Genomic DNA, 11994 nt, shown 5'->3' with positions numbered 1-11994 from the left:
CGTTTCTTGAAGTCACAGTTTTCAGTAAGTGTGGAGGAGCTAGTCATAAAGAGAGGGAATAAGAGGAAGAAAGAGAGGGGGCAACTGCCAGTGGCAGAGCAGAAGTGGACACTGTCCTTGTCTTCTCTGGGCAAGAAGGAAAGGTGTATTTTTCCTTCTCTGTCCGCCATGCTGGCCCCCGAACTGCCACGAACGCCTTCTCTGTAGGCCATGGCTATTTCTGACGTCCTGGGATTAATGTTTAAAAAAAAAAGTAGGGGAACGTAATCTATTGACTAAATTAAGTAGGGACATATCGTGCCCTGCTCATCCTGCCCAGTTCGACCACTGATTAAGAGTGTTTTTTGTTTGTTTTAGTGTCTAAAGTTGCTTGCACGAATTTCTATGAATAAAGCGGAATTGGTAAAGTGGGGCAGTATTAATAATGCAGAATTGATTTTTCCCATGAAGTGTTTTGTCAACCTTACCGACAGAGGAGTGAGGACTGAATGTCAAAAAGACAATGTGAGCAACAAACCTTCTCCAATGGCAGAGTCAGTTATTAGATTAGTCAATATGGAGGATATCACTGTATGTCATGAACAGCTACGATGGAAAAAAGTAGGTTAGCTTAGGATAAAATAGACATAAAATGTAATTCAAGTTGTGTTAAATGTATTTCATATTTTACAGAGTCACGTGCAGATACTATGGATGTGAAAATGGATGTGAAACTCCGAAACAATCTACTAGTGTTCCTGTTATGCACTACCTCTGCGCCTCAGCTTTCGACGTGGTCAGTGATTTTCCTGGTTTTGAATTTCTCCTTGGCCCTGAAGCCAGCGCAACCACCTATTGTCCACAGGAAACCATTCATAGTTGCTTGGAATGCGCCCACTGACCTCTGTTCTATGAAGTATAATGTAGTGATCAATTTGAGCATGTTCCACCTGACGGGAAGCCCCTTGGCCAGTGCACGAGGGCAGAATGTGACCATACTCTATTTCAATAGATTGGGATATTATCCATGGTATACATCACAGGACGTACCAATTAATGGTGGCCTACCTCAGAATGCTAGCCTAAAATCACACCTGGAGAAATCCAGTGCGGATATTCATTATTATATTCCTTCAGAGGATTTCAGTGGACTGGCTGTTATAGACTGGGAGCATTGGAGACCACAATGGGAAAGAAACTGGAATATCAAAAATGTCTATAGGGAGATGTCAAGAAAACTTGTTTCTGAAAGGCTTGGGAACGGCTCATCCAAGAACATTGACAGAGTTGCAAAAACGGTTTTCGAGCAAAGAGCAAAAGCATTTATGGAGGAGACCATACAGCTGGGAACTAAAATGCGGCCCAATGGTCTGTGGGGATTTTACTTGTATCCAGATTGCCACAATTACAATTTTCATGAGCAGAACTATTCAGGTTCCTGTCCAAAACAAGAAGTGCTGAGAAACAATGAGCTCTCCTGGCTTTGGGACAGCAGCACAGCCTTGTACCCTTCGATTGTCCTTCTTAAATCCCACCAAAGCACTGGAAACGTACGGCCATTCTCCCTTTTTCGAGTAACGGAATCTATGCGTATAGCTTCAGCGACTTCTCATGAATATTCTCTGCCAGTATTTATCTACACTAGACTAGGCTACAGAGAAGAACCCTTGACATTTCTTTCAGAGGTAGGTTTTCCGTCTATCCTGTGAATGTTAAAGACAACTAGCACAGAATCAATTTACTTTCACAAGAACATCAAGAATTGCTTCCCAGTATCTTTAATTATTTCTCTGGTTCACAATCAATATTTGCTAAAGGATGTATTGAGAGTAGGTGAAAATAATGCAACTCTGTACTGGCTATTGATTTTACCAATATGGAGCGACCAGACTACAAAATAGCACTGTGTAGAGGAAGATCAAATCTGTTCACCACCAAGTAGATGTCACTAAGATTTTGCCTCTTCCAGCCTGAGAGGTGTGCTTGGTCCTAATCCTTGCAGGCTTCTATGTTCAGCTTCCCAGGAAATGGTTGTTGACCAGGCCCATCAGCTCTCTAAGCGGGTTAATATATTGCAACATCCTAAATCATTACAGCCTCCTAAACAGACTAGCACCTTGTAGTGACTTAGAAACTAGACTCAATCACATACTGTGGCAGTTTCTTTCCCACTCTTCAGTGCTTAATTTGTAAAAGAATGACTGCTGGGCCGAGAGTTTTGCTCAGATGCCTGCAGCCGACACTACTGAATGCCGGGAGCTGAATACAAAGACTACATGGTCTTTATTCCAATTCAAGCCTGTTTCTTTCACCACCTGACACACTATTACCCTTTATCTGATGTTTTCAGGTTCTTTTTCATCCCTTCTTTTCTTCTTTGTCACTATTTTTTCTAATTCCAGCAAATGAAGCAAACAAGCCTGACTTGTTTTAAAAAGGTTCTAGTGGTTCTACATCCAAGAAAAGTTTGAAAGAAATGGATTCAAATAATTCATTTTTAAGCAATGTTTTCACATACATTTGGGAAAAAGCCATACATTTTACTTATGAAATAGTCCAGTACTTTTATTGTGTAACAATGAAACGCAACACGTCTCAGGAGTAGCCTTTTCATTTGCTATGAGATCCTCTCTATGTGTTAAAATTGGCCTCCAGTGTGTCATTGATAACTTTTTGTGAAGGAAGCTCCTATATGCAAACAATTACATACAATATCATCGGTGCTCCATATGCCAAAAAATGCTTCTAGTATTTCAGGGCCAGTATTTTCTCATGGGTGCCTCTCTCCTCCCATATTCCACTCCGAACCCTAGTCCAAGGCTTACATCCAATATGTCAGCACCCTCATTTTGCAATGTGAGCCCACACATTCCAAGAATTGCCTACAGCATGCCAGTGCTTGCAGTTTGTCACAGCTGCCCTCCATTACAAAAACTATCTCCAATAGGCCAGTACCAGTAGGTGGCCCTAGGTGCCTCCATAAACCAATAATTACCAGGAGTAACCTATGGCCAGTGGCAGGTTAGCAAGCATAACACATACTCGTGTTCTTGCTCACTCATACATTAATTCCCCTTCACCCACTCATTCTAGCTCACAAACACACTCACCTCACATTCTTCCTATCACTCATTCTGATTCGTACTCTCAATTATTCACATAAATATACTGACACACTTACTGTCTCTCAGTGTCTCTCACACTGTCATATGTGGCATGAATTCTCACTCAGGTACAGACTTACAAAGACACTTATGCACACACTCACTCTCGCGCTTTCACACCTCCACTCTCTTACTCCCCTTCACTCAATTATTTTAACTCAATCATGCTCATTCACACTGACTCATTTATTCCAACACTCCCTTCTCTCACTGACTCCCCCTCCCTCTTCGACGTACTCATCGTTACTCATTCTCATTTTCTCTCCCTCGTTCAATCTCAGATACACCAACAAGCACACTCGCATTTACAGATACATTCGCTCTCACTCAATCACACTGATTTCCATCCACTCTCACTGATTCAAACTCACATTCACTCAGACTCATTCATGCGCATCAAGCCCATATTCACTCTCACACACTCACCTTCCTTGATTCTCACTCCTGTTGTTTCTCACAGACTCTCCCATTCTCTTACGTGCACTCACTGATTTTCACTTACTCATGCACACACTCAAACACACACTCTCACTCTTTCATGTTTCTTGTCTCTCACTCACTCATTCTAACTCACTCATACTCACTCACAATAACTTACTCCCTTGGACTCTGGCACCCTCTCACTCACTCTTCCTCTCACTCTGACACCTATTAATTTTCAGTCAGACTCATTTTTATTCACTGTCACACTCACTCTGAGCTACACACACATCCTCAAATGTACATGCACTCTCACAAGTTCTCACTTACTCTCAATCACTTTCATTCAGGCACAATTCCACACACACACACCTTCACACACTCCCTTGCACTAATTGGAACTCCTCTCTCACACACACATGCACACACACATGCTCTCATAATCACACCCACTCAAAAAGGCCCAGAACAATACATTTTGATTTTTTTTACATCTTACCTAGATTCCTCTGTTAGTAGAAGTAGTAGTTGTTTATTTGCATAGTTACCTAAAACCATTGCAATCGAAAGTTTAAAATAAACAATATATCAACACATTTTAAATTACCTCCCTGTACAAAAGAAGAAACAGTATATCACCACTCGCATATTTTCCTTCCTAAATAAAGTCATAAAATCTCATGTTTTGATTAGCAGTAAATAAATATAGGTTCATTAGTAAAATTATCCCAAAAAAAGTTAAGAGCAGGTTTAGGCAAAATCTTTCCCTCAACCTTCATGAATTTCACAAGACTACCATTCTACTGAGACTCATGAAATACCAAAATGATCTAAAAGACAGTTAAGAACACGTCGTAATGATTTCTTATCTAGTGCCTTGCTAAACTTCACAAGTTCGCAGATCAGGTAAGGTTCGTGAGATGCAAAGAGTGTCTAAAGGCAATTAAGAGTCAGCTTTTGGCATTTTATTTTCCACTGCCATCATAAACCTCACAAATCTACAGTTCAACTGAGGATCGTGGGGAGTGAGGCAGGCAAGAACTGCCTGTCTTCGTGAACAAATTCCTCGTTGGTTAAAAAGGAATTTTAGCAGGTGCTTTCGGTCTTCCTACAGTTTGTCACAGGAGCACAGCAAATGCGGCATATCCTCCGGGGCCGAACCACATAACCGACAGAAGAAGCCCGCCTTTTTCTTTAACCAGTGCAGGAGGTGCCGGATACAGGGTTACAGACCCAAACTGTACTTTAAGAATTTCATTTTGGTTATTTTTGAATAACCCAAGTCGAGATAGTTCTGCAATACCTGTGTGGTATATGAGTTCTGGATCATCCAGCAGTGTGACCTTTTTGCAAATGCTGCCTTATCCTCAATCCATGAGAGATACTTAATTGTTTCCCTGACCAATCTTTTCAGCATGGTATGGCTTGTCGGGTGTCCCAAAGCTGTTGTAAACCAAGATTCAACAGGCTCCTTTTGAGGTACGTTGCAACTGGTGAGGCTGGATGTTGTTCTAGCTCGTTCCATAGATGGTCATTTAAGGTACCTTGTATGGTTTTTCGCGTTTTGTCCCAAACTACTATATACGCGCCCTATCTTGCCAGGGTCTGTTTCTGGATGCCAAACTCAAGCCTGATTTGGGCAGGTGAAGTTTGTTTGGGCTGGCTAAATATAATCCTGTACGCAGCTGTGACTGTATTGTCCACAATCTTAGCATCTCTGCATCTCAGTACTTCACTCCCGTATGTTATTGTTGGCAACAATTTAGCTCGTATTATTTGTGTCAGAGGCAAAAGAGAAGGGCCCGTAAGTTTACTATTTAGTGCTTTCAGAGCGATTGCTGAGGCAACGCCTTTACACCTGATGCTAGTTTTCTGTACAGTAAACAGGCCCAGTTATCAATTTTTACACCTAAATATTTGTATACTGACATATTCTCAATACGAGTTTTGTTCCAAAACCAGGTGTATGACTTGTTCCGTTTCTTACTAATTGTCATTGTCTGTGTTTTTTCTAGATTTATTGTCAGATCATTTAGATCCGAATATCCCTGTGTTGCATTCACGAGTTGTTGAAGCCCAACTTTTGTGTGGCAGATTAGGACTATATCGTCCGCATAGAGGAGGCATGGTAATAGTAGCCTTCCTAATTTTGGTGCATAAGAGTTACAGCTATTTAGGGTAGGGATTAAATCCCTAAGAACAAGTTAAATATAGTGGAAGCTAGGACGCAGCCCTGTTTAAGACCCTTTTTGGTTTCTATGCGTCTTGACAGGAGTGAGCCATCTCCCAACTTTATCTGGATCCACGTCTCCGTATGTAGGTTGATCAGCAGGTCTAACAATGGTCCTGGTATCCCCCATCTCTTTAGTTTGTCCCATAACATGTTCCAGTTTATATGATCAAAGGCGGCCTTGTAGTCAATAAAAGAAAAGTGAATCGGCATTCTGTTTTTTTCAGCCTTATTTATTAGCATACCCATTGTTAAGATATTAGAAGTTGTTCCCACCGATTTATCGAAGCCGGTCTGATTAATCGGAATTAGGGATTTCTCTGTGGCCCTGTCCTGCAGTTCTTCCTAGAGTGTGCCTGCGAAATATTTGGCCTCATTATCCACAACGGCAATTAGTTGATAGTTTTGGGGAAGAGACTTGTCCCCGGATTTAAAAATGGGTGAGATAATTGAGCCCTTCCAGGAGCTAGGTAGTATATTAAAGTGCCTTATTTCCAAGAATAATGGTTCAAGCGCAGCAGCCCATTCTTTTTCCTCTTGTTTATAGAGGATGGGCAGAATTACGTTCGGGCCTGGTGCCCCCTCTTTTCTTCCCTTTTTAATTTGGCGCCTGATATTTTTATGTAAACTTGACACTCCTTCGTTTGCAGATGGTGCATGACTTCCTCGATTATCTGTGTTCCTATGCAGTGACAGTGGGTTGTTGTTGACAGAATTTATTTCCACATTAACAACTTCTGTCTTCAAATAAGAATCTTTTTCTTGATTAAAATGACTTCTGAGGTGGCTTGCCCAGTTTTCTTCTGTGATATTAGAAGAGATTCCTTCATGCAAAGGTCTTAAAAAAAGAATAATGGTTTTCCAGAATTTTGCGGCGTCGCTTTGTTTACAATCCTCATATTGTTTTGCCCACATATTTTCCTCCATAAGTCTATTGGCTTCCCATTTTGTTTTTCTCAGCAATACTTTCGATTTCCGAAGCAGATTATGTTTTACAATATCCATAGGGTTGTACCATAGTTGTGTCATCATTTGATAGATTGATCTTTTTATCCCCTTGATCTTTTCTTTATGTTCTCGTGTGAAGTATTTCATGCTACTATGGCCCAGTTGGTCATGTTGCTTGGGTTTTGTAGAATAAGTTGCCATAGTAGCAATTAAATATTCCCATTTCTCAATTTCGCTGGAGCCCACTCTAGTATGGAAAAGCTGTCTGGCCTTTTCTAATGTGCTTTCATCGGTTGCTACTGAGTATTTGATCTTTTTGTAATTGATTGTGTGGACGGACTCTTTAGGCACCAAGGATAGTTCGTATTTAGGTTTCATGATGTTGAGAACAATTTCTTGGGGACAATGATCGCTATCAGCTTCTTCCCCTATATGAAATGAGCTCATTTGTTGAAATAAGGATAATGAAATGAAGGTATAATCAGTGTTGAGTTAGTTCTTGTTGAATGAAAAGTGGTGGCCGGTGGATTGTCTCCATTTAATCTTCCGTTTAATGCTCTAATATTAAAAAGTTCAAGGTCACGTAATATCTGCTTGCCTAGTTTGGCCAGTATCAATGTTAGCGACTTCCCTTGGAATGATATGTCCCAGGCTGAGTTTTGAATTAGGTTCTCGTCCTCTGATGAGTTTCCCATAAGGTTGAGATTAAAGTTCCCGGTGATAATCAAGTCTGTTGATGTTGTTTCCCGTATGCACTCCTCAATAAACTTACATAGTTCTTTAGCTGCCTTTAATTTCCTTTTTGGGTGAATATAGGAATTGATCAAGGTGAGGTTGGTTCCCTCCGTGCCTGTTTCTGATTGCGGGAAATTAAAGTTTACTGCCATTGAAACGAGGGAAGTTTGTCCAACTTCTTTGACCACGAGGCCACTAGTGACTGAAACGTAGGTTACTAAACCACCTTGAAGATGTCCATATTTTGCGCTCCTTGTGGCGCCTATAAAGAAATGCAAAAAACATTGATGGTGCGGTGGGTCTGCTTGCCATGTTTCTTGCAGTACCAAAATGTCAAACGACCTTATATAGCCAATAAAATCCGGGTCCATAATTTTAGAGGCCAGTCCATTAACATTCCACAAGCATATTCTGGAGTGGTTTTCCTCAATCGATCTTAAGTTTGTCTTTTGTCAATTTGCATGGATGTTTATTGTTCTAGCGATCCATCTTAGATCACTTAATCCTGCTGGAGATGATGTCCGGTCCTTGGTACTTCTAGTAATACTGTTATGTTTCATGTTTCTTGCTCCATTTGACCCCACTGCACCTCTAAGTACCGATATTCCGTGCCTAATTACAGAATATTGTGCTCCCTCTATAACAGCAGGAATTAGTAATTCCGGATATCTTAGTTTTATGTACGGAGTTGTTGTTATCCCCCAGTTTTAAAATGTTTGAGCCTCTGCAAGTATTTTGTATGCAATTGATGATGTCGACCATGTTGCTTTTGTTTCTTCACCGCGTGACCCATCCTCGGCTATGAATTCAATTGAAACCAGATCTGCTGTTGTCACATCTTCTAGAGAGGGAATGTGGGATAGCAGCCGTAAGATGTTGCCCCTGTTCAATATGTCATGCCTGCCTCTTGATGTATAATCTGGGCTCAGAAATATAGTATTTGTTAGGCTACTTGAGTCACCCGGGCTATAGATCTTTTTTGTTGGATTTGCTAGTTTGAGTAGATTCATGGCCTTTTGTTTCTGAAAGTAGAGCCTGATTTGTAGAAATATCTTCTTCCTCTCTTTTTTTATAACGTCTTATTTGTTGTCCTCTTAGGTTGGGCCTTTGTCCCACCTCTCCTTCCCAGAGTCACCTAGCGTGGTTCCCAGTTCCTTTATGGGTTCATGTGTATTGTCTCTGCGGTTCATCTTTCTATGTATGGATGATGATGCTTGTTCAATGGGAACCTGTTCTCTGATGGTTAACTGAGCAAGATCATTTTTTGTTGTTTTTTTGGACATTTTAGGCAGGATCCGTTGAACCATTTCGATCTCAGGCTTTGATACCCAAGTGCAGTCACCAATTGCGGTTTTGTTGTTGTTGTTGGTTGTAGTATCGCTCTTCCTTGGTTGGTTTTGCTCAAGCTTAGATTGTGTTTTTTCTTTTATTACTATTAGTTGGGAAGTTAAGTTTGTCCCTTCATGGTGCGCAGCTTCTACTTCCTCATTCTTAGCATTCCTCGAGGTATGAACGTTCTCAATTGCTTCCTTCATTTTATCGGCAGGCTGCGTTATTGTTTTTGCACTTTCTGCATTTCGTTCGGGGGTCCCTCCTATGCTCATGTCATTTCCAAACATGAGTTTACTTTGTACTAATGGTGTTGGCGTCCCAAAAAGACGCTTGAGTCCTTCATGATTTAGGTTTGTTTTTTGATTTCGGCCTTTCCTTTTTTTTGCTCTTCTTTGTTTTGCGTTCATTATTTTTTCTCCTTTATCTTCCAGTGAGGCCTCAGGCGTCTGGCCATCTGGTGCTTTGGTTACTGTGTTTTCTCGTTCTCTAGTCATGTAAGCCTAGGCTTCCTTTGTCCTAATGCCTCCCTTATTTTTTGCTTTAGCTGGTGCTATATTTGTTGTATTTGTTAAATCATATGTTTCATTTACCGTAGGTTTCACAGGAAATTCTTTATCCGCGCCCTGCGTAGACTTTTTGATTTGGTTACATTAGTCATTTAGCATAGATGGAAGGGAGGTCAATTTATCAATTATGAGCCCGCATCCACAAGTTAGGTTCACACCTTGCGAGTGATCGTATTTATTTTGTAAGAGTGTGTTTAATGAACCCAGTGTCAAGGTGCTAAAGAATATCCACAGGAGCAGACGATGGACCCAATGCCCCTCCGCCTCAAACACCACTCAAAAGTAAAATCAAAGTGATGTCTAAAGCAGGGGGGAAAGGGAAAGTGGTAGAGAAAAGAGAGACAGCCTCTGTTCGGAAGCGTTGCGGCTTCTTTGGCAGTGGTCTTCGGGATTCTGCAGTGTGCACCTAGAAAAGAGGCATAATATAACAAACAACCTAGTTCACATCAGACCTAAAATCTGTCATGCTCTGTCTAAAGTTTCTTACCCCTTAGGACCTAGGCTATAGCTTCTCTCTTATGGTAAGTATGTTCTTATAACAGTTCCTGCAACAAACACAATCACGGTCAATAACTCTGTAACTCTAGTGTTGCTCAATCAACCCCATTTGGTTCCACTCATTACCTGGTGCTGTTATAAAGAGGCCTTGAATTGCTTCAACTGGAACTTCAGATGTGGGGAATTCAATGTCGCACAAAAGAAATGGACCCTAGCTATGAGTAACTAACTGATAACAAAAGTCTTTAGAGACGAGTTATGCTTCCAGCATTATGAACTAAAATTGTCTTCACAGTTCAATGTTCAGGTAATTCCTACCGTTGAACGATGACAAACACCTTCCGAGTTTCTTCACTCAAAAACAACTTTCTAACTTCGGACAATGTGAATCCCACGTAGCGCATGCGTAATTCTTTCTTGAAAACTTTCGAAGTCTTCTAAATCGTGAAACAGCTTCGAGCTCCCATCGTGAAGAAAGAAACACCTCTTCACTCAGGAATGGTTACAGATTGGTTATGGAGGGCCTCTACCAAGAGCTGCATTGTTTTTAACAAGCTAGAACAAGCACGTTCCTGATTTATGTATTTTTGTAGGCCTTCCTGTTTTGCAGAATTTTTTATCACTTTTTTGTCTCCTTTGCATTCCCTCCCCAATTGTTGATCTTGGTTAAGTTCTGGTGTCCCACTCAAAGCGTTCCCAGTGGGTTCACTCCTGCATTTATCCTGGGAATAGGCGGCCATGAGATCTTCTCACTCTTCCTTTCCCAGGTATGAGGAGATTTCTGTTATTTCTGCTGCGTCAATTCCTAGCCCCCCTTCTTTTTCTTTTGTCCCCACTACTTTTAGCATTGTCGCTTGTTCGTTGCGGTGAGGAATTGGCGTTGGAGCTGTCTGAGAAGTTTCTGTTCCTTTCCATACCTCCTTTTCCCTTTTCTGGTCGGGTTTGTTGTTGTTGATCGGGTGCAGTTTTGCCTCAGAGCTTCCCAAACCACAGATCGTTGGTATATCAGATGTACCACAGTTACAAATACTGTTATTGTTTTACGTCGGGTCCCCTGGCGCCAGCTACGTCATCGAGGTTTGATTGTTTTTCCTCTATATACTCAATATCCTCTCCCTGGGTCCCTAATGCATCCATATATCTGTGTACTTGGATTAAATCAGTAACAATTATCTGTTCCTTACCGGTAGTATTAATATCATATGTCGTCCAAGTCCGAGTTTTCTTACGTTGTGGAGTTGAAGTTGCTTGTGATGGACTGATAACTATCATAATGGACGCATTAGTCGCATTAGGACTTCCCTTTTCGTCTATAATTCCATGTGCGCCAGAAAATTGTTTTGGTTGTATAAGTTGTGTCGACTGTACTGACTGTTCTGGCAGAAGTGGTGATTAAAGGCCCTGTACCTCGTTCACTTTTGAAAAGAGGGCATCCCCTGCATTTTTTAAGAAGCAGAATTTTGTGTAGATTTTTGGTTGGAACAAGGATTGGCAGTTTTTTTATTTGTTTGGTTTGTAAGTTGTTTCCAAAGTTAAAGGCTGCCTGCATTTTTGGGTCCCTGAAATTTTTGTGTCTGCGCTTCTATCAATTATATCAATTAGGGCAGCGTCCTTCTGCGTCGTAGGCCTGATTTTGGTGATGTTTCATCCCTTGAGCCCTTGAGCAACTTGGAACTCCGCTTTCACTTTCCTTTGACCATTGCACCTCGGATCCGGCCCCATCTCCTGATACTTTATAGATCCTGGCAGTTGGTGCCCGGTATCCAGCTCAAGAACTGAAAATTAAATTAAATTAAGCTGTTTTGTTTTTAAATTTAAGTTGGATTTTGGGAGGCAGTAAAAGGGAAAGGTGAGGTGGGCTGCAATTGAAGCAGTTAATGCAATCACTCTCTGAGCCTTAGTATGCCTGGGAGGACTCTACTCTCTGCTCACCTCTGAGTTCTGTGTTCCCCAGTGATCTGTGTCCTTAAGGTCACAGCCTAGGTGTATGAATGGTGGAATGTTGGAGTGTGTGAGGTAATATAGAATGAGTGGGATGCCTGGTGGATGGATGACAGTTGGAAGAGAGGGCTGAGCAGCAAGAGAGCTGCTCCTGGTGGGGTTTTAATGATTATATGATTTA

The 11994-nt window shown here is 41.3% G+C and overlaps 1 protein-coding gene across 1 annotated transcript in view; it reads left to right on the top strand.

Moving 5' to 3' along the window:
* Positions 1-685: 685 nt before the first annotated feature.
* LOC147750542 (hyaluronidase-4-like) overlaps positions 686-11994 on the top strand; it is a 28165-nt gene continuing 16856 nt past the window's right edge. The window contains exon 1 of the mRNA XM_086936555.1: positions 686-1664. Within this exon, the coding sequence (XP_086792681.1) occupies positions 690-1664 (975 nt within the window). The 5' untranslated portion in view covers positions 686-689. The remainder of the gene's footprint in view (positions 1665-11994) is intronic.

Source organism: Lissotriton vulgaris, chromosome 1_1 (assembly GCF_964263255.1).
Source record: "Lissotriton vulgaris chromosome 1_1, aLisVul1.2, whole genome shotgun sequence".
Taxonomy (NCBI): Eukaryota; Metazoa; Chordata; class Amphibia; order Caudata; family Salamandridae; genus Lissotriton; species Lissotriton vulgaris.
The sequence above is the reverse complement of the archived record's forward strand: the minus strand, read 5'-3'. Positions and strand labels throughout refer to the sequence as shown.